Source organism: Corvus cornix, chromosome 21, assembly GCF_000738735.6.
Source record: "Corvus cornix cornix isolate S_Up_H32 chromosome 21, ASM73873v5, whole genome shotgun sequence".
Classification (NCBI taxonomy): domain Eukaryota; kingdom Metazoa; phylum Chordata; class Aves; order Passeriformes; family Corvidae; genus Corvus; species Corvus cornix.
Window position 1 is genome coordinate 2,641,936 of NC_046350.1, and position 24,005 is coordinate 2,665,940.

Here is a 24,005-nt window from a genome sequence, read left to right on the forward strand (position 1 = left end):
GCTTCTCCCCCACCCTGCTGAGACATACAGCTCCTGCCAGCTTTCACATCGGAGCTTTTCCTGCAGGCCACAGACAGGGCTGGAACTGTCACAGAGAACTAACAAGACTGTAGAAAGGGTCTGGAAGCCAGGCAGGTTTGCTTTTCCATCGGAAAGTGTAGCTGGGGAAGTCAGCCAGCAGCATCCTGAGCCCATGTGCACCGGTGCCAGAGGGCAAACTGCAGCTCCAGCTGGGAGCCCAGCAGGCAGACCCCGGTCAGAGCCACACAGCAGCGTGTGATGGGTATCCTGACAGGGACCACGCTGCTGTGGAGCAAACCTACGATGGAAAACACAGGCCCATTACTTCTGAGAATGGGATGATTAAGCATCACAGGTCCAATTTTTATTTCTCACCATCTGCCAACAATACAGCAGTACAGCAGGCAGCTCACCTCTGACATCCACACAAATGTGTCAGCTACAGCTGTGAGCCAGAACTTGGCAGGAGGATGAGTGCTATTGACAAAGCAGAAACATGGACAGGCAGAGCCTAGATCTCTGAATAGAAACATAAAACCATCCTGAACATTTTTCATTTCACAAGCCTATTCATTTATCCTCATTTTTTGGAATAGATAGATAATTTGACTCACATTTTTAAGAATGCTTAAAATGACCAACTAACCCTTAAAAAAAAAATCAATAAACCTTCAGCAATGATATATCCAATGTTACTTTCAAGATGCCTGTATTTCAAGGAACTGCATCACTTACCTTACCAGAAGCACTTTCAGTTATGTACTCATCTAAGATTACTTCCTTCTTTTCTGATTTCAGTATGATGCTACTTTTGTTCTGTACTTTGTACTCCCTGCAGTGATTTTGCCTTTCTCCTGCAGGCTTCTTTAAGCACTATCGATCACTTCTCTCTGTTAAGTCCCTTAAAGCAGAAAAAGATGAACAAATGGTTGCTCTGCAATTAGTTAAGAACTTCCTTGCTCTATGAGACATGCTTATGAATTAAACCTATTAATTTTTTATGTAAAATTCAGAAAAAATTCTGTTTCCTCTAGAACAAAAATTTTCTAAAAAAGTCAGCACAGACAGAAGCTTTAAGGCCTGCTTGCCAAATCCCACCCATTTAGAAATCCATATATAATATTTCACACACAAAAAGTGCTTGCCCTTGTGGGATAGAGTTAGAAAAGAAAAGAACATATCCTGGAATGAGCAAGGTGTGTCTGAAGAAACCAAAAAACCACAAACCCCCTCAACAAAACTGCATAAATGGCCATTACATGGCCATTTTCACTGTACCCACAACCCCATGGACACTGTACCCTGACCCATGTACAATCAAAAAAAATATTGAGTGTCCTGTTAAAAGTCTATTTTCTACACATTACCAAGAACAAAAGTAAACACACATTTGAAACAGTTCTTTGCAGCATATTTTTCAGTTTTATTTATAAAATCAGATGCTCCTTTAAAGTGTACAGTTAAAATCACAACTGCAAATTCAACCACAGCTGAATATTAGTTCAATAAAATACTCCTACCAACTGATGTAAAAATTCATTCAATCGTGATTCAAAACTTGATTCAGCTGGAAGATAAACTTATCAATACATTACTACTTCAGCAAGTATTTACCACACTGTAAAAATACATGAGGGTCCCTTCTGTTCATAGCAATGCCATGAAAATATCTGCACAACAACTCATCTCTTAAAAACATAATTCTACATTTATGAATACAACAACAACAAAAAAAAATTGCCAGCGAAATCCTCCAAGGGTTTCCAAACTGCTGACACCCCCACGGGGGGTAGTAACTGCATCAGTGCTGTTCCAGCATGTTTTCCCTCTGACCACCAAATAAATGACCTTCCAAGCAGCTCTAAACTGTCTGCAACATTTTGCCAGGCAAAACAAAAGCCACAGAAACAAAACAGCAGGTGCAAATCTGGCTGCAACACTTACTCCATTGGCCTTTCTGATCAGAACTGCATCTCACTGTGATCACTCGAGCACACTACAAGGACTGAAAGATTAGTACAAGCCGAAGTAAAAACTGCCAGTTCCTGAAAGCTTATGGAAATGAGATCAAAGGCTTGATAAGGCATTTCATGACAAGATGAAGTTGTGGTTCTAGCAGGGTAAAGAGTACCTTGGGAAAGTTTGGTTTTTTTTTTTTTTTATCCTAAGGGGATAAAATCTGCTGATTTTGCAGCCAAGACCATTTGATTTTTGGGCAAATAACTGTCTCACCATCACACAGGGCACTGATTCATCTCTTCATTCCTCTTATATTATTCTCCCACATCAAAATTTTTTCCATAACCCAGGACTTGCACAGCCCCAGAAAAGGGATCCTGCACCTAAGATTTAGCCAGGATTACAAACTTGGAATTCAAACTCCTAGGCACATGAATTTTCATTATATATGGCCAGAGAGTCTATGGTATTCACAGCAATTCAAAAACTGTCTGGGCTTTCTGTTGCTCAGTGATTCTAGGGCACAAATTCACAGCACTGGGGGGTACAAGAACATCTCCAAACAAGAAACACAGGAAACATGATCAGGTTTCTACATAAAGAATTTTGGTCACTTGTAGCAAAGACAGTGCAGGATACAGCAAGTGAAGATTCCAAAATTTTACTCCTGAATTTGGAATGAACTGTGGGTATGCACCTTTGTGTTTCTGCCTCTTTTTATACAGCTGGGATAATAACAGTCATCTTTTTGACATGTTCACAGACCTATGGATGAAAAGCATTATTCAAGTGTTAGGTACATACTGCCATTTTCCTGAACTACGTCTCACTGTTTAACAAAAGAGATGACATGTCTGCCTGCTAAGACATTGCAAATCAGCTCATTTTCATACTTGGGAAATAAACAACCATTTTCAAACGCAGGAAATAAAAATAACGTACATGAAAGAGTTGGCTGCTATCTTAACTTTCCTTCTGGCTTAGGGTTCCAAACTATTTTGAAGGAGACAGCTGTCCTTACCTGAAATATTCAATTTAATCTATTTCACTAAGTCTCAAAATGCATTGAAGCCATCATTTTAATTTAAGCACAGCTAAGTAGAATGGTTTCTAGTGCATAAGTCTAATTTGACAGATAAGTTAATTAAGAAGCTCCCCAATCAAGAAAGAACCTATACACAAAGTATCTTATTACATGTTTCAGAGCAAATATTCTAGGCAGTGTGGTTATAAAGCAGAATAGTGTATTTGGAAAATGCTGTAAGAAGAACAGGAAGGTATAAGGTATTGCCCACATCTTCCTACTTGAATACATAACCTGCTACATGTAAACACCTATTGAAGTCTCTTAAGAGGTGTTTGAAGTTTGAACACAAGCAGTACGGAGGGTGTGTGGACCTCTGCTGATTTACAATACAAGAAAAAAACAAGTTCAAGCTGAAAAAACTGAAAGACAAAGAAATGCAGCTTAAGAATAAATAGAAACCAATAGGTATAAACAGAGCAGGCAAAAACACTGAAAAAAACCCAAGCCCCTAAAAAGAATGCTGCCTGAGTCAAATTAGCCTTGAAAACTCAAAATTCTGTAAAAATAACTTTCCTTAAAATAAACTTTAACAAGAAAGATTGTCACTGGATTGAATTTTTCAGGTAAAGAAACCTTTAGATAAATATAGTTTTCCTTCAATGACCTGCAGATCACAGTATTAATTCAACAACTTGAAGCTTACTAGTAACTGAAACTAGAGAAATGAAAATATTTCACACAGCAGCAAAAGGATTACACAGAACAAAAGGGTAAATAACATGCTACATTCTAAAACTCTTTGTTGAGAAAGCTAAGGTGATTAATAACCCCACAAGGAAAACCTGATTACATCCAGCTTTTGATAAACAGATGGGAAATCAGACAAAATTTGCCAGGTTTTAGCCAAGCACGTCCTGTTTGAAGAGCACGTTGAGACATTCATGAGAACAAGTCCTTTTACATACTGAAAATGGTTACCATGTTCTGAACCACAAACTCCTTTTTCATCCATGGATTTCAACATCCAGAGACTCCATTACAATGAAAGAGGTTAAATCTTGTGCAGGAAGTCAACAGTGCTAAGGAATAATGAATATGGGGTTTGATGTTCAAATTTGGCTCCACAACATGTGAGTTTTGAAAGCAGAAGAAATGAAATAAATTCTTTTTGGTTTTGGCATCACCACAACAAAAACAAATCAGAGAAACTGCTTAAATAATTTCCTATTTGTTATGTCTGGATTCAACTCTAACCACTCAACAAAGAAAACATTATGATACAAACCGACCTTCCCAAGCACTACCAACGTAAAATAAAAGATTGCGTGCAACTACTTTAATTGATATCTACTTGCCTTGATAGAGGAAATTTTCCATGGGTCTGTTTTTAAAAAGCAGAGCCTGTGGATTGATACTTTCAGGTTGGCTGGGTTTTTTTAAACTGCTGTGTGTAATTTCATCTCTGATGTAGTCACAAACCAGTTATCCTCACTTCATTTGTATATGTCTGGATAAACACAGCTTTAAAATCAAGAGCTGTAAAATAACTTGACTCCAAAACACATCTCACAAAAAACATAGGGAAAAGATTTGCTTCTTTTCACTTCAGTATACCTCTTTTCAATGGGCACAAGCTGGCAAAAGGCATTTGATGCAGAATAACCTGGCCAGTTTCAGCTGCTCTTTAAAAAGCCTATTGGATTCTCAAACCAGCTACAGCAATTTCAGAGCCTCTCAATATTTGGATCTTTAGTTTAGACCTTTAAATATTGAACAAAATGCAGAGTACTCTACTGTAGCTTGGTTTCAATACATCCACCTTACTTGGAGAGTAAACATGCTCTGATCAGTAGGTTCATCACCATAGGTTCTTAAACACTGCATCTTTTCAGACTTACTTGCCAACTTCAAAAGAACAAACACCCAAACCAAAAAAATCTTTGTATTTTGCTCATCATTGAGCAGTTAAAGGTTACAAACATAACCCATTCTGTGTCAAGTCTGTGAGGTCAGAAAGTGAAACAGTCTCCCACTGAAAGATTGTCTTCAGAGTCATGCCAGGAGTGGAGGGGCAATGGAAGAAGATTGAGTTTCATGTGTGACTGCTCATGTTGGTAAGAGATGGCCATGTAGAGTCACTGCTGGTATGGAGCAAAGCCAGAGGGAAAGAGGATGGGAATTACACCAAGCAGTTGCACTGACACAGGTGCTGATGTCCTCAGCGCTGCACGACTGGGGGTGGCTCTCCCTTGTTTTCCACGCTGTCATCAGCCACTGCAGCCTCACAACTCGCTTCCCTGCTGTCACACGTAACACAGCCCTTTGAAAAGGAGCAAGTAATAGTCATTTCAATTCTTCTTATGAGTGTATTTCAAAAGGTCAAATCCTATGGAATGATACATTACAATCTCTTGAAACTTCTCACCAATGGGGTGAGATCTCTCTGAGAGCAGAGATTATACAGGTATCTTGCAGATACTTGCACCTGCAATTTACTTTGCCTCAGAGATTAATTAATTTAGTTAGTGGAACATACAGTTCTACCTTTGAGATACAAAAGCATGTGACCTTCTTGAATTTGAAGACCTTATCATTCAGCTTTATAAGCAAGCTCCTTATTGAAGATTTGGACTGCAGCCTGAACAGCAACAACACTGACCAACATAAAACAGCTCAAATGCCTGAGTGTATTGATAGACCACATTTTTCTTGTTCTTGAGAAATGGTACAATATTGAAATAAAGTTTCCAAACAGAAGTTCTGTATTTCTTGCTACTGTCAGAAGCCTAGTTGTATTTGCAAATTCACAATCTGCACTGGAAACATGACTTTCTGCTTGCATATCAATACATTTCCTAACATTTGAGATTATAAACATTCAACAGAATTTTCTACAAGATCACTGGACGTAATTTTGCTATCTGAATCAAACACAGTGTTCCTAACCACAACAGGACACATGATTTTGATCAATGAGGTATTAGGAAAACAAAGACTAATTTTCTGGTCTTGTTCCATAGCCAAGGACATACATGTCTTAGTTTTCCTTCTCTAAGAATAAATACCACATCTCAGAACGCCACATTTGACAACCCTAGCCCAGCATGCAGTGCTAAAACAGACACGAGATTTTTCTGCTGCACAAGTACATGAACACAGCCTTAACATTTTCTGTTCAATTCAACACTGAAGCTCTAGTTCTTTGTGGGACTGGATCTGTCTTGCCGTTCTCCATAGCACCTGGGAGCACTTTAAACTGATTAGGACATTCTCTGATACACTTTAATACAAATCAGAAGCAGTTTAGCAGAGTGCCCAAGAGTTATACCAGCTATAATAATCAAGTATAAGATTAAATGAATGAATACACCTACCAAAACCTGGCTATTTTTGTGTTTCTTACAATACACCTGACCCTCCTCTGTGACTGAGCATTTTTCAGCTTCCTGAACACACTTGCTCTAATTTTTACTGATATCCCAGCATTATATACTACTCAATTATAGCAAAAATTTTAAAAGAAAAAGAGCAAAAGACTTAATACCAACAGCAAAAACAACTCTAGATGCCTTACATGAGATCATGACACTATTCCCATTCATCCAACACTGTGACTGAAAGAACTTTGCTACTGGTGGTTCCTGTACAGAATTTGCATGTTTTGGGGAAAAAAAAAAAATACAATGGCAAGACCTGTATGTTGGCATTTCTCATCTGGCTAGCATAATCAAGCTCATTTCCTGCTTATACTGACATCCATAACCCAGCACTGGTTGGAAATGCCTGGGCTGGCCAAGGCAGGGATGATCTCCAGAGTCCTTTCCCACTGCTCACCTGTGTGCTGATTTGCAGGGGGACAGTCTGGGTCCGGATCCAAGTGTGCACCTCTGCAAGCTCCTTCTTCTGCCCGTCTGTAAACCAAGGCTGCTGCTTTTGCATGACTGCCAGCTTCTCCAGATCCTGCTTTAGAACCTCCTCTTTGATTCTGTAGGGAAGAGACACCTATGAACACAGCTTTACTACATGAAGCAAGACAGGCACTGACGTTGTGAGAGTCTCTTGACCACAATCTATGGCTAAAGCCCAGACAGCATTGAGTGTTGAAAGGGGACTGTACTTTGTACCTTATTTGCTTTGTAAGGCTGCTTTCAACACTGGGCTAACAGTCTGGGGTTTGTTTGCTGTTGGCTTTGTTGGGAGCTTTTGGTTGTTTGGGGGGGTGGGGGGATGTTTGTTTTGCTTTATGGCCTTATATGGTGCTTTTTTTAATATGGAATCCAATTACAAATTATACGTAAGCTAATTGCAAGCAACTTGCAAATAACCTGTACTTTTACCCCCTTATGCATTCAAAGTGCAGAACAATAACCGATTCCATTAATACTTCAGCAAAAAAGGTTACATGTTACCTTATTGTAACTGGTGGGGGGAATGGGAAAAAAATAGACAAAAGTAAGTACATAACCAAGCCTAAACTGCACAAAAATAATGCAATACAACTTCTTGAAGTTTCACTGGTATGTGTGCTGTTTTGACAGTCTCACTTTAATCCTATCGTTCCATGCACAATTCCAAACTACACGTCAGAAATTGTTGATGTTTTCCAACCTGTTTGGCATTTGGTAATTCATTTGAACTCGTTCAGGTGTGTGATCCATCATCACCCAGGCTGACTCATGTTTCGATTTATAAGCTGTCCCTTTTTCTTCTGCTTCCTGATTCTTCTCTTCTTTGGAAGTTTCAGAAGAACAATTACTGGCAAAATACTTGCCGCTTTTCCCACTACCTGCTGAGAATGACCATGGAAGGAAAAAAAAAAAAAAAAGAAGCAGATGCCTGGAAAATCCCAGTAATTCAGCACAAAAAGTACAACACCACCAGTGTATTCTTGCAAGTTACTTCTGTAATACAAACACAGGTATTCCCAGATTATTGCTCTAGCAATTACTACCTATTGAGAATTCAAAGATAAAGTGCATTCTCTTAAGTTATTCAAGATCTCCAAAGCTCTATTCGCTTTTCTCAAAATTAATTGGCTAAACTTCTGTTTCTGAGAGGTCCTGCTCTATGCAGATTTACCTCCAGTCAAGTAAGATCTAAACCATTATCTAATGCAGAGAAAAGTGATAATGAGAAAAATGAAAGGAGTGCCTTCCAGGTTAAATCATTAGCTTCTTAGACACATATTTCCAACTACAGTTGGAAAAAGACTGAAAAAAACTTGGCTTCAAACACTGAAAGCTGGTGAAAAGTAAAAGATCTTCTTACATGGATTTCCCATCCCCAATAGAGTATCTTGCTATTTATTGTGTTAGCAAGCCATCTAGCACCAAATACCTAAATCTTGGACTTCCCTACCTGTGCCATGACCAGAAACCTCGTTGAAGCTAGAGCCTAAAGAACCAGACAAAGCTGATCCAGTGCCTGATGCTGCTGAACCTGAAACCAACTGTGAGTCGTCGTACAACAAGCGGTCAGGAAATTCAAGAGCAGCACTGTTACCACTATCTTCTGGATCATTATCCTGGAGACAAAAAGCAGATCCAAAACATCCACAGAAGTTACATTTAAGTATGCAAAAGGAAATTCATGCAGCTATTGAATTTGTCACACGTTGACCAAGTTCTCATATCAATTCAACAGGTTTGGAGTTTCTAGCTCTGAAAATGAGTGGCGGTTTAGAACTCAGGATAACACTCTGCATGGGTGAAAATCAACAAGCATCTGAACTCTAGTTTACTGGTTTCTGCTGTAGATCCTTCCCCACTTTGTCAGGATATTGTACTGTTACATAAAGTTAACATTTTCTGCTGACAAGAGAGAAGGAGTCAGTTCCCTTCACATCCTGTTACATGGCATGAAGCAGCCATACGCATCAAGCAAAGGTGCACTACAGGGAAAATGAGAGAGTCTTCCCCTGATTCACTATGTGAAGCAATGGCTTCAGCAGCTCCAGGTACACCAGCTCCCCTTTCAGGACCCTACCCTGCAGTTTCAGCTGATCCAGCCTTTCCAGCCCAATCTGGATTCAGGAGGCAACATTTTTTTCCTTGCCTGCAGAGCTCAGATTCCTGCCTCTGAGTTTACCGCGGAAGTTGGAGAGGCCTTTTCTATGCCCATGTATGGAAACCGACCCACACGGATCCCTGTTCTTCTTTCATTAGCTGCATCCCTGGGAGACAGAGGGAGTAATTAGAAGAGTATCTTCCCTTTGTTTTGGTTCTCCACAGAGACTGTGGGACTGGGTGAAAAAGGATGCAAATTGTGCAGCACTAACCAAGTTCCACATGCATAAAAGCCCCAAACCCCAAATTCTAGCTGACAGTTCCAATGAAGAGGCTGCTGCCAAAATGCTGAGCAGAAGCAGCTTGCGGCAGCCTAGACCAGAAGATCTCATATTTCTGTCATTTACTAAGTGCCAACACTATAGTGGTACAAGTTCCCATAAGCACAAGTATAAACTGCTTTCTCCACCTCCTGTGCTATTTGTGATCTGCAGCCTACATAGCACAGCCAACAGAAAAAGCAGCTAACAAAATCTGTGTCCGTGACACACAGATCATCACCAATGGTTCTGGTGACAGAACACTGAAAATCAGTTTCTTCTCTACATGAAAAATCTTTTTTACTTACGCATTTATCTTCTGCATGTGGCTTAACATCAGCACTAATGGAAAGCTCCATAGGTTTTGGCAGCTCTTCTTGAAGCAAATTCAGCTGAAGTGGGGAGCTGCTCCGTGAGCTGCTCAGCAGTAGGGCCTGGTCACACTGGCCCTCTTGCTGGTCCTCCACGGATGAGTGAGGAGAGGCTGGAAAGGGCTGATCCACAGAGTGTGGTGCTACTGGTGATGGAGCACAAGGAGCGGGGGCTGGGGGTAGTGTGGTGCATGGGTATGAAGAGGGGGGATAAACACACTGAGGGCTAGGGAGAAAGACATGTTGAGGCATCTGAGCATACATGGGGAAACCCTGAAAAAATACAGCCATAAATGTGCCTATGTTTGGGGGATAAAAGACTGGGTATGACTGTGTTCCACAGCATAGTTGTGATGAAGACATGGACTGAGGTTGTAATGAGCGAAGGGCAAGCTGCTCTCCTCCAGAAGAGGCTGGAAAAGTAGACACTGGATCCGAATAGACAGGAAATCCCACAGGAGGATGGACACTACGACTGGAGGAGCTCAGATAGGACACTTCCGAGGGAGAGAACAACTGTTTCTGATTTGTTCTCTTCTCACATGGAAGACTATTTCTATTTTTACTAGAAGAGTGGCTATCTGAGCATTGTCTCTGAGGTTTCTGGCGCTTGAATTTTCCATGCTTTCCTTTTTTACAGCTAGCTGGGCTCATCTGCTTTGAAGGGGAATCGCCTAAGGAGGAAGAAAAATAAACATACTCACTGAAATGATAGGCCTAGGGGAAAAAAAAAAAAGAGGGGGAAAAAAAAGAGAAAAACACCTAGATAAATGACTGTGGCTTATTCAGAGAGCTGACTTTCTTCTGGATAATTCTTCCAAATGCCAGTGATGGATTTGCTGACATATCTACAATATTTTCCTTCATGTCATCAATTTTCTTACAGATCACTTTGGCTTATCCCAATCAGATCTTTTACATTCTTTCAAGGGGAGGCAACAAACTACCTGGGATTTGCAGGGTTTATTACAGTAACTATCTGCTTTGTGAAAAGTATAAGATAACAAGATCCAAGATGGAGCAGGCCTTCTGAGTGGGCAATGCTGCTGTCAAATCTTGGCAATCCAAAGGAAGCATTCTGTTTGCAGCCACAATAAGACACTCATTAAATTATACAAAGGAGAACCAAACTCCATGGCTAGGTTGGTCTTTGTAAGTCATCTAACAAGTCTTTATTTCTCAAAGCTGCTTCCTACCTTGGCCACAGGAATGTCTGTTGTTACTTCTGCTTCCTTGTTGAAGGTAAGTCCTAAACGGAGAGAGCAAGACCCTCTGTCGGAACTTGTCAACATAGTTCTGCTCCTCCTTTTGAGTGTGGGCTGACAATGTCTCTTTTGTCAGCCCAACTGGCTTTAAGTCCTCAGGCAGCACTGCAAGACTCTGAGCATTCACAGGAGGCAGCTCAATTTGTTCACTTCCAACGGCAGCATCCTCCATCGTAGTCACTTCTTTGAAGAGGGAAGAAAATAAAATCACTCTCTTCTCTGCCCTTCTGGTGTCAACTCCCACAACACCCAGAGTGTTACAGAGAAAACAACCTTGTCTGAGCTACTGACCAGAGGCATGGGGAGAAAACACCCTTTACACTCAAATACAGTTACACTAAAATCAACTGAGCAAATTACTGTGCATGGTCTGGAAAACTTCAAATTCCCTTTTAAGTTAGAGGCACTTTTCTTCATATTTTCTTAGTGCAAGAGCAGCTAGATACTCATTTCTTTGCTTCTTTCTGCATTAAAATGAAGTAACATTGGCTCAATAGTAATTTTTATTTGAATCCTCAATGGCTAAAAGCACATTGTTGTGTCTGAAGTATATGCAATGAAGTTCAAGGGGAAAGGAAACAGTGCAGTCTGTTAAAACTATTTTACTAAAATACTCTCAAAACTTCCAGGCTCAAATTTTTCTTCACAGTGCCCTGAGAAGTACCTTAGCATTTCAGAATTCTCATTCATTGAGGATGTATCTTAAAAGGACAAAACTTCCTCACCATGTACTTCAGGCTGGAAACATTGTGTAAATTTAAATACCAGTCAGTGTTTTGTGAGTGTGAACAGTACCTGATTCAGGGTGTGGGACATGCACTATAGTGCTGCTGTAGCTGCACTGGCTGGTGACAGACATGACACTTGGAGCCTTGTTGGACAGGGTCAGGTCTGCCAGAGGAGCTCCCACCATGCCTGCAGTTGTCTGGTCTTTCAGCGTCTCTTCCAGACCAGCAGATATTGGCGTGTGGGACTCAACTGCTGACAGCATAGCAGTATCTATTGGCAAATGACAAAGTTTCTACATGGAATTCCACTCCAAGCACTATGCTCCCGATTCACCAAGTCTCACTGGTTCAGAAATAACCAGCAACTATGCAGACTATTAAGTAAGACAGTCTTATATACTAAAAAAACATTTACATGCCAGTGCAATGTCAGCACATACTAAATGTGGCATAAAATGAGTGAGCAACAGAAGGTTCATTTAACAACAATAAACAAAAGTTCTTTTGATGCATTCTACATTCAAAGACTTAACATTTTAGCTTATGTTTAACTGGGAGATCTAGGCAAGTTAAGCAAATATTTACTAAAATACTGTTAGCAACACAACAGTTTAAAAGTGGACAAACCTTGGAACACACAACAGAGACATATTAAAAAAAACCCACATCAGTTTGTGGTTCTAATATGATTGTCAGTACACTTTGTGTTACCTTCCAATGCCCTGACTTCCTGCTGACTTTGCTGGACTTGTTTGTCATCTTCTGAAGATGACGATGATGTATTTGCAGAAGACTTACATTTCCTTTTCAATGCTGGAATACTGCAGCTCTCTAGATATCTGAAATGAAAGCATATCACAGGAAGCTCTCTCTACTTTGGGGGGTTTTTTCTCCATTTGGAGATACAAACATTTGAACAATCCAAACTGGAGATCCAGAGGTTGTTAACTAGTATTTTAAATTCACTGCAGGAAGTTCTGGATACGTATCTGCTTTCCAAGGAGTATTTTAAATAAAATCTATCACTCTTTGAGGGGAAAGGAAAAAAAAAAAAAAAAAGAAAAAAGACTACATTATCCACTGGGTTAAAAAATACTGACATTTTATAAATTATATCAACTTTCTGTTTTATATGGCTGTTCTCTGAGTGTGTCATGAGAAGACACTGACATATTACAACCATCAAAATTAAATTCCTATTGCACCAACGACAAATGCCAACAAACAATTGCAAACAGAATCTTAGGACCTAAACTTTTCAGTACTGTGTAATTCAGATTAGGCAAGCCATCCCAATGCTCAGAGAGGCAGAAAACATTACAAACAATCCCAAATTTATCTCACAACTCAAATCCCAGACAGTTTAAGGCCAATGCAAACTGCTTGGATATTTACTTTCCACCAATTAATCTTAAAACTTGTATCACTAGAATTGTTTCATAGTTTATTACCTGATGATACTATCAACACAATTAATCTGCTGATAGGAAGGAAGATGTGGAGTCTTCTTTGGATCATCATAAAATGTGTTGCCTGGTTCTTCTGTGCTATCACCTCTCAGTGTCTGAAGAAAACAGGAAGCAGTGTGCCTCTTCCCTGGAACAGAGGAAACCTTTAAAGATTCCTCTCAAGGGCATCTAAACACTACCCTCACACAGATATATGCACACTCAGATAAATATACACTAGAATCCATATAATGATACAAGGACATATGGCTTATGACAGCATAGCTCTCATTATGAAGTTATTCTGCATTTTCGTCTCAATTTATATGTTTTGAGGCAAGGGAAGGAGAAGGGAAAAGTATGCCTGAAAAAACCACAACCCCCACCACCACCTTAAACATCCATTCAAAAATGCAAGCAAACACAAAACAGTATATAAACCCCCCTGCATTTAAATTGTAAATAAAGCTGCAATTAATATTAATCTTTTTTCAATTTACACATCACAGAATCCAACCTATTATTTAACAGTAATTCACAGCTTTGTATACCATGGATATGCTGGCCAGAGTCCTATCAATATGGACAGTAGAGTCCTCTAAGACAAGATCAGCAGTTAATAGAGTATCACAGTGCAAAACGTTTTAATACAGATTCCTATGATATTTGAGGGAGCATCCAGGTTTCTCCATGTATTTGTGCTATGTACAAACTGTAAATGATGTGCAGTAGTATAATATTAAGCATTCAGTAACTAAGACCCTATTTCAGTGGGAAGTGGGGCCATATTGTCCAGCCTATGATCGTTTCTAAGAGTCCACAAAGTAATTAAGGGGAGCTTCCACACTATGTGCTACAAGACATGTGCATTTTCACTAGAAAATGTTAAAATATGAAAAAGGACAAGTCTGTTAACCCAGGAAGAGACAGATATGCTCCTCCCTATTTCAAGGAGGAGTTAAAAAGTTATTGGATCTGCTGAGGTCATTTTTACGGGTGAGTTGGGGGGGGCGGGACTTGTTTGTTTGGGTTTTAAACAAAACAAACCTCTTCCCACGTCTAAGCCATGCTAAAAAATGCTATCTGAAGTTCTTCAGCATAACACCAGGTAGCCAAACTCATGGCTACAGATCTACAGGAGTTCATGTTACCTTAAGGATCATAACTACATTAACTTACCTCCCAGAACTTCTGAGCTCACAGCCTGTTCATTTGCATTCTGTGGCTTGCTCCTTGATGCAATGTACAGCTGCTGCCCCAGGTTCTTTATTCGGTTGACATCTGCACAAACTTGTTGCAATGTCATCTTGAGACACGCAAAAAAAGTGAAGTCAGAATAAAATGAGTACAAAGAGGCCATAGGAGCTGACTTGGGTTCTTGTATTCTTCCAATTGCAAGGGAGTAGACTATCAGCCTAAGCCCAGTATCTATCGGTATTTGTAAACTTAATTAATCCAATTATCATGGTTAATCTAAGTAAATTAACTATGATAAAGCTCAAACAGCCTCAGCATTTGAATATTTTAATACCCATGCCAAGCCTTGAGAGTGGGAATAAGCCGATGACTTACCCAGGAGCCTCACAAAGAAATTAGGTAATTGCAATGCTTGTTTTATGACAGCACTGCTTCCACTCTCTTCTACAGCAGTCAGCAAAATTAAGGGCAAAAACCAAAAGACAGCACTCTGTAACTGACCAATTTAGATTGAATATGGCTTTATTCTTCCCACTTCAGTAGAACTCATGATGAGAAGTACATAGGTACACAGTAAACACTTTCATTTTTACAGGTGTATTTTCACTACCCTGCAGGCAGTGACACATTTACAGACTTACTGGTTCCTGTATTTCTTCTGCACAGTTCCCATTGGAGTCACTTGAAGATGCTATGCTGATATAGTGCTCATAAGAGCCACTGCTTCCAAGGCTCCCATAACCACTGGAAACATTGCTGTGAACTGGCTGTATGAAAGGAAAAAAAAAATCTAAAAAATCATCCTCTGAGAGAACAAAATGCAGGAAACAACATACTTTGCAACACAGAACTTCAAGTAAACAAAGAAAATCAAGTGAAAAGTCAGTATTTGTCTGGGCTCTACCACTTGCTTACGAAGAGTTCTCTACCATGCTTCAAACTGTTTCAAGATGCTGATTTATCTTTCAACATAAAGACTGGGCAAAAATAAACAGATTTTTTTTTTTTTTGCAATGAGGCAGGCCTGTGTCCATGTAGAACTTTCCTTTCAGACCTTTTAAAAGAACATTCTCAAAACAGCCTCCCAATCAGACTCAATTAATTTTTTTAGTCTCTCCTTCAGAAGGCCAGCCTGTGTTCTGAAATTCTTTTGTCTTCTTTACCTGCAGAAGCAGTTTGTAAATTTGTCCTTGTAATTCTCTTATCTCTTTCTCCACAGTGCTCATTTCTTTACTTCTTGGGGCAAAGACATCTTCATTCAGAGGGCTTCTGGAGAGAGCCAACAATATTTCAGTATTCATTGTCATTTGATGAAGAAAAGATAGCTATAAACAGTTAGAACAGATTCTTAATTTATTATTATTATTTTATTTTGACTGTTCTGCTGAGTCAACACAAACGTCATCTGTCCCAGCAGTTGCTCTGCTGGGGTAGTGGGGCAGTGCTATGAGAGCAGGGAAGCTCCAGGGAAGTCAATACACCAGCACAGACACCAGTTAAGGCTGACAAGCATCTACCCCTCTGTCTCCTTCACTCAGAAGACAAACTCATACCCCATAAAATCTTGTATAAAAGATCATTTTGAAAAGCCAGAAGGCCATCCCCAAAAGCCATTTCCTATAAGAGAAACGAGGTAAGAAGGCAGTCAGTCATATTTTCAAATCTCTTGAAAACTAAGGAGAAACATCCGAAAAATTAACTTGTACATTCAATACTAAGTATATTTTAAAAAGACATTACCTTGGTAAATATTTAAATGCTGTATCAAGTAAATATGCCAAAAGAAAACATGCCAGAAGGTCAGTTAATTGGATTTTCCTGGTGAGCCAACCATGAATGAATTATAGGTAATTGTTTTTTAAAGTGATCTAATTTTATGCTGCTTTTTCGCTTTTACTCATCTAAAACTGGTACTTTGATTTAGACATGTCCATTGTCACAGTATTTGGACATCAACTACATGCAAAAACCTGCTAAAATAAAAAGTTGGCTTTACCTTTTACTTCAAAGTAATTCATTTATTTTCACACTTAATAAACAAGACTAATGCTGTTCTGAAGGAATGGGCTGAAGACAGATGCTAGGCAGCTGTCACATCTGCAAGAGCAACATTACATCTCTAGTTCGGTACTTAGACTGTTTTGTTTTGCAGAGTAATCAATGAAAAGCACTTTATTTGATCAATTCTACAACCAACTTACGTCCGGACTTTATGTCGGCCAATGATGAACACAACTTTCCTGCTCCAAGGATTCACAAAACTGGACCAGCTGGTGTCCAGTATGACATAATCCCCATTTTGAGTACAAAATCTGATAGGTAAATGTTCAAAAGGGGATTGGCCAGCAAATTTCAGTACTGAAAGAAAAACACAATGAAGAAACAAGGTTTAGCTTACATTATGACACAGTAGTGCAAGTACAAACACTAATGACTGGGGTTCCTAGAACTTTGGGACTGAATTTGCTTTGATCTCAAACTGACTTCATTAATTAATTAGTTAATTTTTGTCTAGACCACAGATCAGTCACATGTCAAGCAATATGATAAGGAAGGAATCAAAACCAACAGAAATTCCTCTAAAAGCAGCTCTTACTTTTCCGGTGAATAGTGATCATCAAAGGACGATCTTCTGGGTGCAAATACATCAGCATGGATGTTCCAATCAAATCCTGAGGTAAGTAACCCAACAAAGGCACTGCTCTGAAACCCAAACACATTATCACAAGTTATAATATAGTTTTGACTACTTACATCCTTAACCCTTTGCTAGTCATTGAAGTGCCCATGCACGATGTACAGTGAAATGAACTAAGGCTACAGAACACTTCCCAATCCATCTCATAATCCTGCACTGTAATACTGACACATAAATGCCCACAACAAACATTTCTGTGCCTGGAGATTTAACAGATATTCACATTTGCAGGCAGTTTTGTGCTTGTCTACATGCAAAGGGAAAAAAAAGGGATCTTGAAGACAACAGATCATAGGCAAAATGTCAGCAGTTATGCCCATTTTCCACTGTTGGTGCTACCACAGCTCCCCATTGCCTTGGGTAAGGAAAACTGACTGCAGTTCTGTTTAACATGTGTTTTAAACCAACAAAGGAGATGGCATCTGTGGAGTGAGAGACATTTTCCATGAGTGGACTAACAAAACTGTTTTGTTTAATTAAATATTGCCAATTGCACAGTTCAGCTACTTTACTTGGGTCTCCAGCTGTATCACACCAAGGGATTTTTTCTACCTCTCCATACATACCTCACAGGTCTTAAGAACTCAAATCTCTCACCTGTCATCTATGTCCAGAAAAACGCATCCAGGGGTGTGAGTGGTGGTGAATATTCTTTTATCCATAGGAATTCGAGGAGCTAATAGAAACAAAATATGCACTAAGACAGAAAACTTGGGCATTACTTTAGCTCATGGTATTTCCTGGCTCCTGAACTTTATAATTGTTCAATGCTTTCTGATTGATAACTCATAGAAATATTATAGATTTTTAGCTACTACAGGCTTCTCTCAACAATAAAAATAATGAGTAGAGGTCAAATGCTCTGGGGCCTGGCAAAGGCAGCACAGACGTTCTGGATTCACATGCATGCACACACAAGCTGCAACTTACACAGGTGAGACTACCCAAGCACAGGTTCTGAACAGAGGAAGACGACTTTCATACCCTGCCTTTTTCTATTAGCTTGGGCTTTTTTCCATTGGAGCCTCCTGACTTGCCTTCATATCCAGAGTGGATTTTTTCAGCCAAAGCTAGGCAGCAGGACTCTGCATCCACACGGCCAGAAGTACACACGTGGACCAAGTACGGGGTGATTCGGAAGGGGTAACAACGCGCTTCTTGGTCTTGATCTTTGCCACCCCTGAGGAAATGCAAAAGGGATTAACACACTGGTTTCAAGACTCACATACTATGTGCCAGGGCCAAGAGCCCTGCCCAGAGAAGTTATGCTGAGCACACAAACCCAAATAATCAGGTCCTATGCACACTCCCTTGAGATCCAAGGTCAACACACTCAGCAACACTGACCTCCCTCCTGTCAGAGTCAAGTAGGTGTTTTGTCTCCAACACTTACATTCAGAGGCTGTCTAGAGATACTCTTACTCTAATGGTTAAAGACTACATTCTAATTCTCAGTCCAAGCATATTCACAAGAACCACTCATTCGGTTTTGTGTTCTCCAAAATAAACAGTTCTTTTTCTGTTTGTTGTTTACTCTGTACCATTTTAGGGGAAAAAAAAAAATCTGTCTCCCTCAAGTTTAGTTTCACAGACCTACATAAGTAAGACTCCTCCAGCCTTGGTTCACTGTTGCTGTTTTTTGATTGTCCTCCATAATTTGTCTTCCTAAAACATGTGTGAACAGTAGCAGCACAAAACATTCTTTATGAGATCTTAACCAAGGCTTTGCAATAGCTGCAATAACAATTGGCACTTTCTATTGCAAGTGCTTTCTCACCTGTTATAATTTCAGTATCTCACCCAGCTCTTACAGAAAGAATTGAGAGAAATTTTGGGATATTATCACCTACCCTAAAAGTTACTTTCTTACTCCACACTTAGTTTTGTAAAATGTTTCTAGAGGGAAGCAAATGTCATAAAAATTACTTCTGACACTTCTGCCTTTGGGAAAACAAAAGATAGAAATGGAAATTGGATATAGCTGAAGTCTAACTCACAAAAAACCATTTTCTTACTTAAGCCTAGTGTGTGTGCTTGTGAGAAAATATTTTTAGTCATAAGGCCAACATAATCAAAAGATCAGTTACATAAGGGAAGTAGAGACCGATGTTGTATAAAAACATGGAGAAAAACTGTTGTAAAATGTTTATATATCCAACAAACAGTTCCCCCAACCTAACACTGCTATCTGTCCTGCTATATTTATTTCACGTACCCTCCCACAATTTGAGAGACAAAGGTGATTTAAGAGCTCAGGTTTTTGAAACACAAATTATTAATCAATGATGAACTGAAAGACGGAGTAAGTGTCATATCTGCTCAGAAGCAAACAGTTCTTACTGAAATCAAGAGATCACCCGAGCCTGGAACAGAACTGCACTGAAGACTGAAGGCCAATCTCAATTTTTTTTCCTCTTTTAGCTCTATGATTAGCTGGGTACTAAGCAACAAACAGCATCCATAGCAGCAGCAAGTCAGGCCTCACAAGTCTCAGGAGTCAGGCTTCACACTGGGACTCAGGTGACCTGAGCTTCTCTTAAGGCTTCTGTCACAAACTCTCAAGCAATCTTAATCTCAAGCAAAACACTCTTTGCCTCCACTTTCAAACAGTAAAAGGGGGAGCAGCAATTTTTCACAAGATTATTCTCCTGCATGACAGTACTAAAGGAAACTGATAGGTCCAAGAGAAGAATCTATCAACAGTTTTCCTTCTGTCCCCGTGCAAGTTTGTGCATCACTCTGGGAAAGATGTCCAAAATATCCTACTGGATGCCAATATTAAACACAGTAAGCCCATTTCGTGACAGAGCTTCCAGAGCTCACACTGGTCAGCTGTAACAATAGAACAGTTTCTGCCTAGTACTGTACCCCCTGTCAGCCTTCACAGAAATAAAACTGTAATAATGCACTTACCTGATCCTGCAGAAAAAGGACTTCACCTGTGCATATTCATATGGAGAAGCTAGTAAGATGAACACATTGAAAGTATCAGTTAATATCTTTAAAAAGTCACACCTATTAGAACTATGTTAAACTATGCATTCTCTAGACTGACTGAGCAAGACTGAACCTACTCTCACAACCTACTCCTTTATTAGCTACTCAATTGTCTGTTCAACAGTCTGCTCCCACCTCAAGTGTTATCTCTCCTCTCTAGTGCACTCACTCTTAGAAAAGTGGCTGACCTGGACTAAATTCAGAGGAAATCCATATGATTTAAAAAAAAAAAAACCAAAAACAAAAACAAAAAAATCCAAACCAACCAAAAAAACTTTCTCCAGTGCATCACTGTGCAAAGGAAAGGTGGTATTTCCTTTATGAGCCAAGTTCCAAAAACCATATACGGACAAGAAAACCACAACTCCACTGGGGTGCAGCACATCACTGGCATCCAAGTTGTGGAATCCCTGGCATTCAAAACCTCCAGATGTCTCACATCCTTTGACACCAAGGACTTCGGACTTCTCAGAACTGACGCCACAACAGCCCAGTGTCAAGGTGGGCAAAAGACACAGCCTTGGCCTGCAAGCTATGTTTGAACTGCTCACAAATAACACAGGACTCAAAAGTCTCAGTTCAGACACATCCAGCACTAAATAGAAAATAGCTTAAAACTTGGGTTTGGTGAGCTATGTTGACAGCAGGCAGCGAGCGGACCATAAAGACAAAGCACCTAAGCAACCATAAGGTGTAGACTAAACAACTTTAAAATCACAGTCAGACTTATTTTCTTTTCAAAAAGCAGCAGTATTTGGAATGAGTAAGAGGGTACACAAAACAATGAAGTATCTGTCTTTTATTTACCCCAAGTAAGAGTTAAGTCTTTATGACACTAGCTAGTACTGGTCCCACAGCCACTCCAGTTTTCAAAGTGGAAAGGAACAAATGATGCTGATGCATATTGCTAGCATAAGCATTCAAAACTAACTACTACTCTGTCCTCATTCTGCAAAAACAGAAGGACACACAGAGCATTTAAGAGCATTGTCCAGTCCCACCTGTTTGACTTTCCATGTTCCAAAGGGGCAAGTGAGACTGATCGGTGTGTGTGTAGAACACACTCACATCCTGCGGGACAAGCAACTCCACAAACCGGGAAGAGTCCAACACTTTCTTCTTACAGTTCAGAATAGATGCTGCCTGCTCAGAAATATGCACTATGCGTCCAGACAGCAAGGAAAATACAGCCACAAACGTGTCCTGGAAAACAAACATTAAAGGCAATCGTTGCTTCAAACATAGTAGTGATAATGTATGGATAAAAAGCTAAACAACCCCAAAACAAACCAACCAACTCCAAACCACTACACCCCTCAGGGTGAGGTTCAAAAATGAGTTTGGTAGTGTGTGATCTACTACACTCTCCAGTGCTACAGCAGTGTACTCAAGATTTACAAATGCTAATAAGACTGCATTAGTCTTTTCAAAACAAATTAATGCTTGCCTTTGCTCAGAATGAATGGTTATTACTCCACACACTCCTCCACAAATTTCAGAGGATTCATCACAATTCCACACATAAAAAATTCTGAGAGCTTTCCAATTTTTTAGTTTTTCAAGCATTTGCAATATTTTTGATATAGCAACTAGCAGTACTGAATTCAAGAAACACTCTTTACTTTAAAGCAGTGCCAGAAAGCACGACATATATTGCAAAACCAGAAAAAAATATTAAATGCAGATTACAAATAGAAACCAAAAGTCCCTCACAACTATGGATCTGATTGGTTTCAAAAACTTTCTGCTGTCTCAAGTGATTACTCTGCTGTAAATGAATTCTCAAAGAGCTATTTGCTGCTTCTGGCCAAAAAAAGAAAAAGAAAAGAAAAAAAAAGAAAAAAAGAAGAAAAATTAATATTTCTTCACTCACTATCATTGGGTACTCTAACACAGCACAGATAAGAAGTAGTTTTGATTTATCTTTAAATACTTGAAGGTCTGTCTAGCTAAAATTTAAAGGCCTTTCAATTTTACACATTCTATTTCCACAAAACAATGCTGGGAGACTAAATTTAGTGAAATTGAGTTAACTCCTTGATTGTTCCTGAATTCTTACAGTGTTTTTTGGAGTGTGTTCAGATGCAACTGCCACCAACTCTTCTATGCTGTATGTCACCACATCTGTCTGAAACACTCTTCGGTCATTCAGAGCCTGGAAAAAGTCATTGTTTGCTAATTGAAAAAAAAAAAACAAAAAAAAAAAACAAAACAGAAAAAGCAAAACAAACAAAGAAGTCAGTAAGGAGACTACTTTGAAAGTATTTCTTACAGCCCTTGTACTTTTGTCATCTTTTTGGTGAAGTCCAAGGTGAGATGAGGAAGGTCTGTGTAGTGACAAAGGGAAAAGGAATACTGATTATACTACTGGAGTAACCTCATTTTGTTACAGAAAACAAGCATAAGGAAGTAGTACAATTTTAGCTACTTAGTTCTGTTGAAAAACACAAACTATCCAATAATTTTTCAGAGTGGGATGGGACTACTATTTTCTCAATATACATAGAAAGTTACTATTAGGCGCCTCTTAGCTATGGGACTCTGAAAAAAAGAGAAGCAGTAGGGAGGTATCTCAATACAAAAGATAATATGACTGTTTACCAAAAAAAATGGCAACAAAACCACAATGCTTCAGAAAGTCAACTCTTTTCAGGATAACTGGAATGCATTATTTTAATGCTACCTGTTGTCAGACACATCTACTGAAACCATGCTGCTGTTCTTCCAAATTTTCTCTACACATACCTTGGACCTGCTGGACACACTGCAAGGCATAGTTGAGGGCACTGATGGTACTGGGCTTGTTGGAACTCCTTTTCTCTTCAGGCAAACACCTTTTCATTTCTTGGATCATCATCATCATATCTCTGTGGGATTGACTCCAATTCAGCTGCTCACTGTAGAACACAGGTTAAACTTTACCAGAGAATTCTGGTATAGGAGATTTTTTTCCTATCACTCAATTAAAATTATTCCCTAAATTAACATTTTATGAGAATGGCTGCAGAGTCACACAGTATCCAGAAATGTCCTAATGCTCATTCATTAAATTTTCTCTTGTATCTTTCTCACATCTTTGCAATTGAAGCTTTTCTCCTCTACCTTCCTCCTTCCCAACTCCAATGTCATGGATGGCAAAATCACATCAAAACCACTCCGCTTGCTAAGATGCTTAGCAACTAAAAATAAGCTGATGTTTACTCTAGATTTTCTAATGTCACTGGTATTAAAATCATTAATAAACGCTGATTCTTGATCTAAGTTTTTCTAGCCTTGAAGGCTGACCCTGGTTATGAGTATCTCAGGGAACCATGATGTCCTCAGAATACACCTGACACAAAGATTTCATTCCTCGTGACTTCAGCGTCTTCATCATACTTTTCAGCTGTTGACTTCAACAGCTGAAGAACTGTTAACAGACAAAATCTCCCTCTCCTTACGTTTGCTTATTTCACTGACTAAAAAAATAAGCTGTCAGTATCCTCAATCCACAGATTTTAATCCTGCAGATGACATACGAACACCGTTTTTTATGCTAACTTTTGTCCATTTGACACTGTTACTAGTATTGTACTCTTACTATATAAACCATTACATAAGTGTAAGTATTGCGTGGTAAGTTTACATGCCTGTCCAACGCTGCGTACCTTATAAATTTTATAATTAAAAAATAAATTACTGTATTTCTGACCTTTGACGAAAAACGTTGTTTCAGTAATTTCTGTTTTGGTACCGCTAAATAGTTTTTAGCTGTAGTACACATACAAGCTACCCAAGGGTCGCTGACGTGTGCGGCTCAGCCGATCTCAGAATGAGGCACAGCTTATCGGAGCCGCGAACAGCTCCACGCTCGCCTCACCTGCACACGCCGCGGCCCGTGACCCCCCGGGATCCCGCAGTGACAGGGCCCGAGCAGCGCTCCGGGTCCCCGCTTCCCGCCCGGCCGCCCCCACGAGCACTCCCCCGCGC

At 39.6% G+C, this 24,005-nt stretch overlaps 1 protein-coding gene across 2 annotated transcripts; it reads right to left on the reverse strand.

Annotated features, from left to right (window-relative positions):
* Positions 1-1,415: 1,415 nt before the first annotated feature.
* On the reverse strand, positions 1,416-23,952 carry PER3 (period circadian regulator 3). 2 transcript variants are annotated; one of them, XM_019289779.3, is made up of 20 exons: positions 22,782-23,952; positions 22,096-22,211; positions 21,038-21,239; positions 19,953-20,001; positions 18,077-18,219; positions 17,637-17,715; positions 16,938-17,044; positions 16,543-16,699; positions 15,505-15,610; positions 14,983-15,108; positions 14,324-14,450; positions 13,148-13,292; positions 12,408-12,535; positions 11,764-11,967; positions 10,900-11,151; positions 9,641-10,377; positions 8,366-8,531; positions 7,616-7,796; positions 6,842-6,992; positions 1,416-5,327 (listed from the first exon to the last, which is right to left on the reverse strand). In XM_019289779.3, exons 1-20 carry the CDS (start codon positions 22,897-22,899, stop codon positions 5,226-5,228), a joined length of 3,396 nt encoding a protein of 1,131 aa, XP_019145324.2. In that variant the 5' UTR covers positions 22,900-23,952; the 3' UTR covers positions 1,416-5,225. The 2 variants fall into 2 exon arrangements, with proteins under 2 accessions (XP_019145324.2, XP_019145327.1); XM_019289782.3 differs by lacking the exons at positions 19,953-20,001; positions 21,038-21,239; positions 22,096-22,211; positions 22,782-23,952 and having other exon boundaries at positions 18,024-18,113.
* Positions 23,953-24,005: the final 53 nt, after the last annotated feature.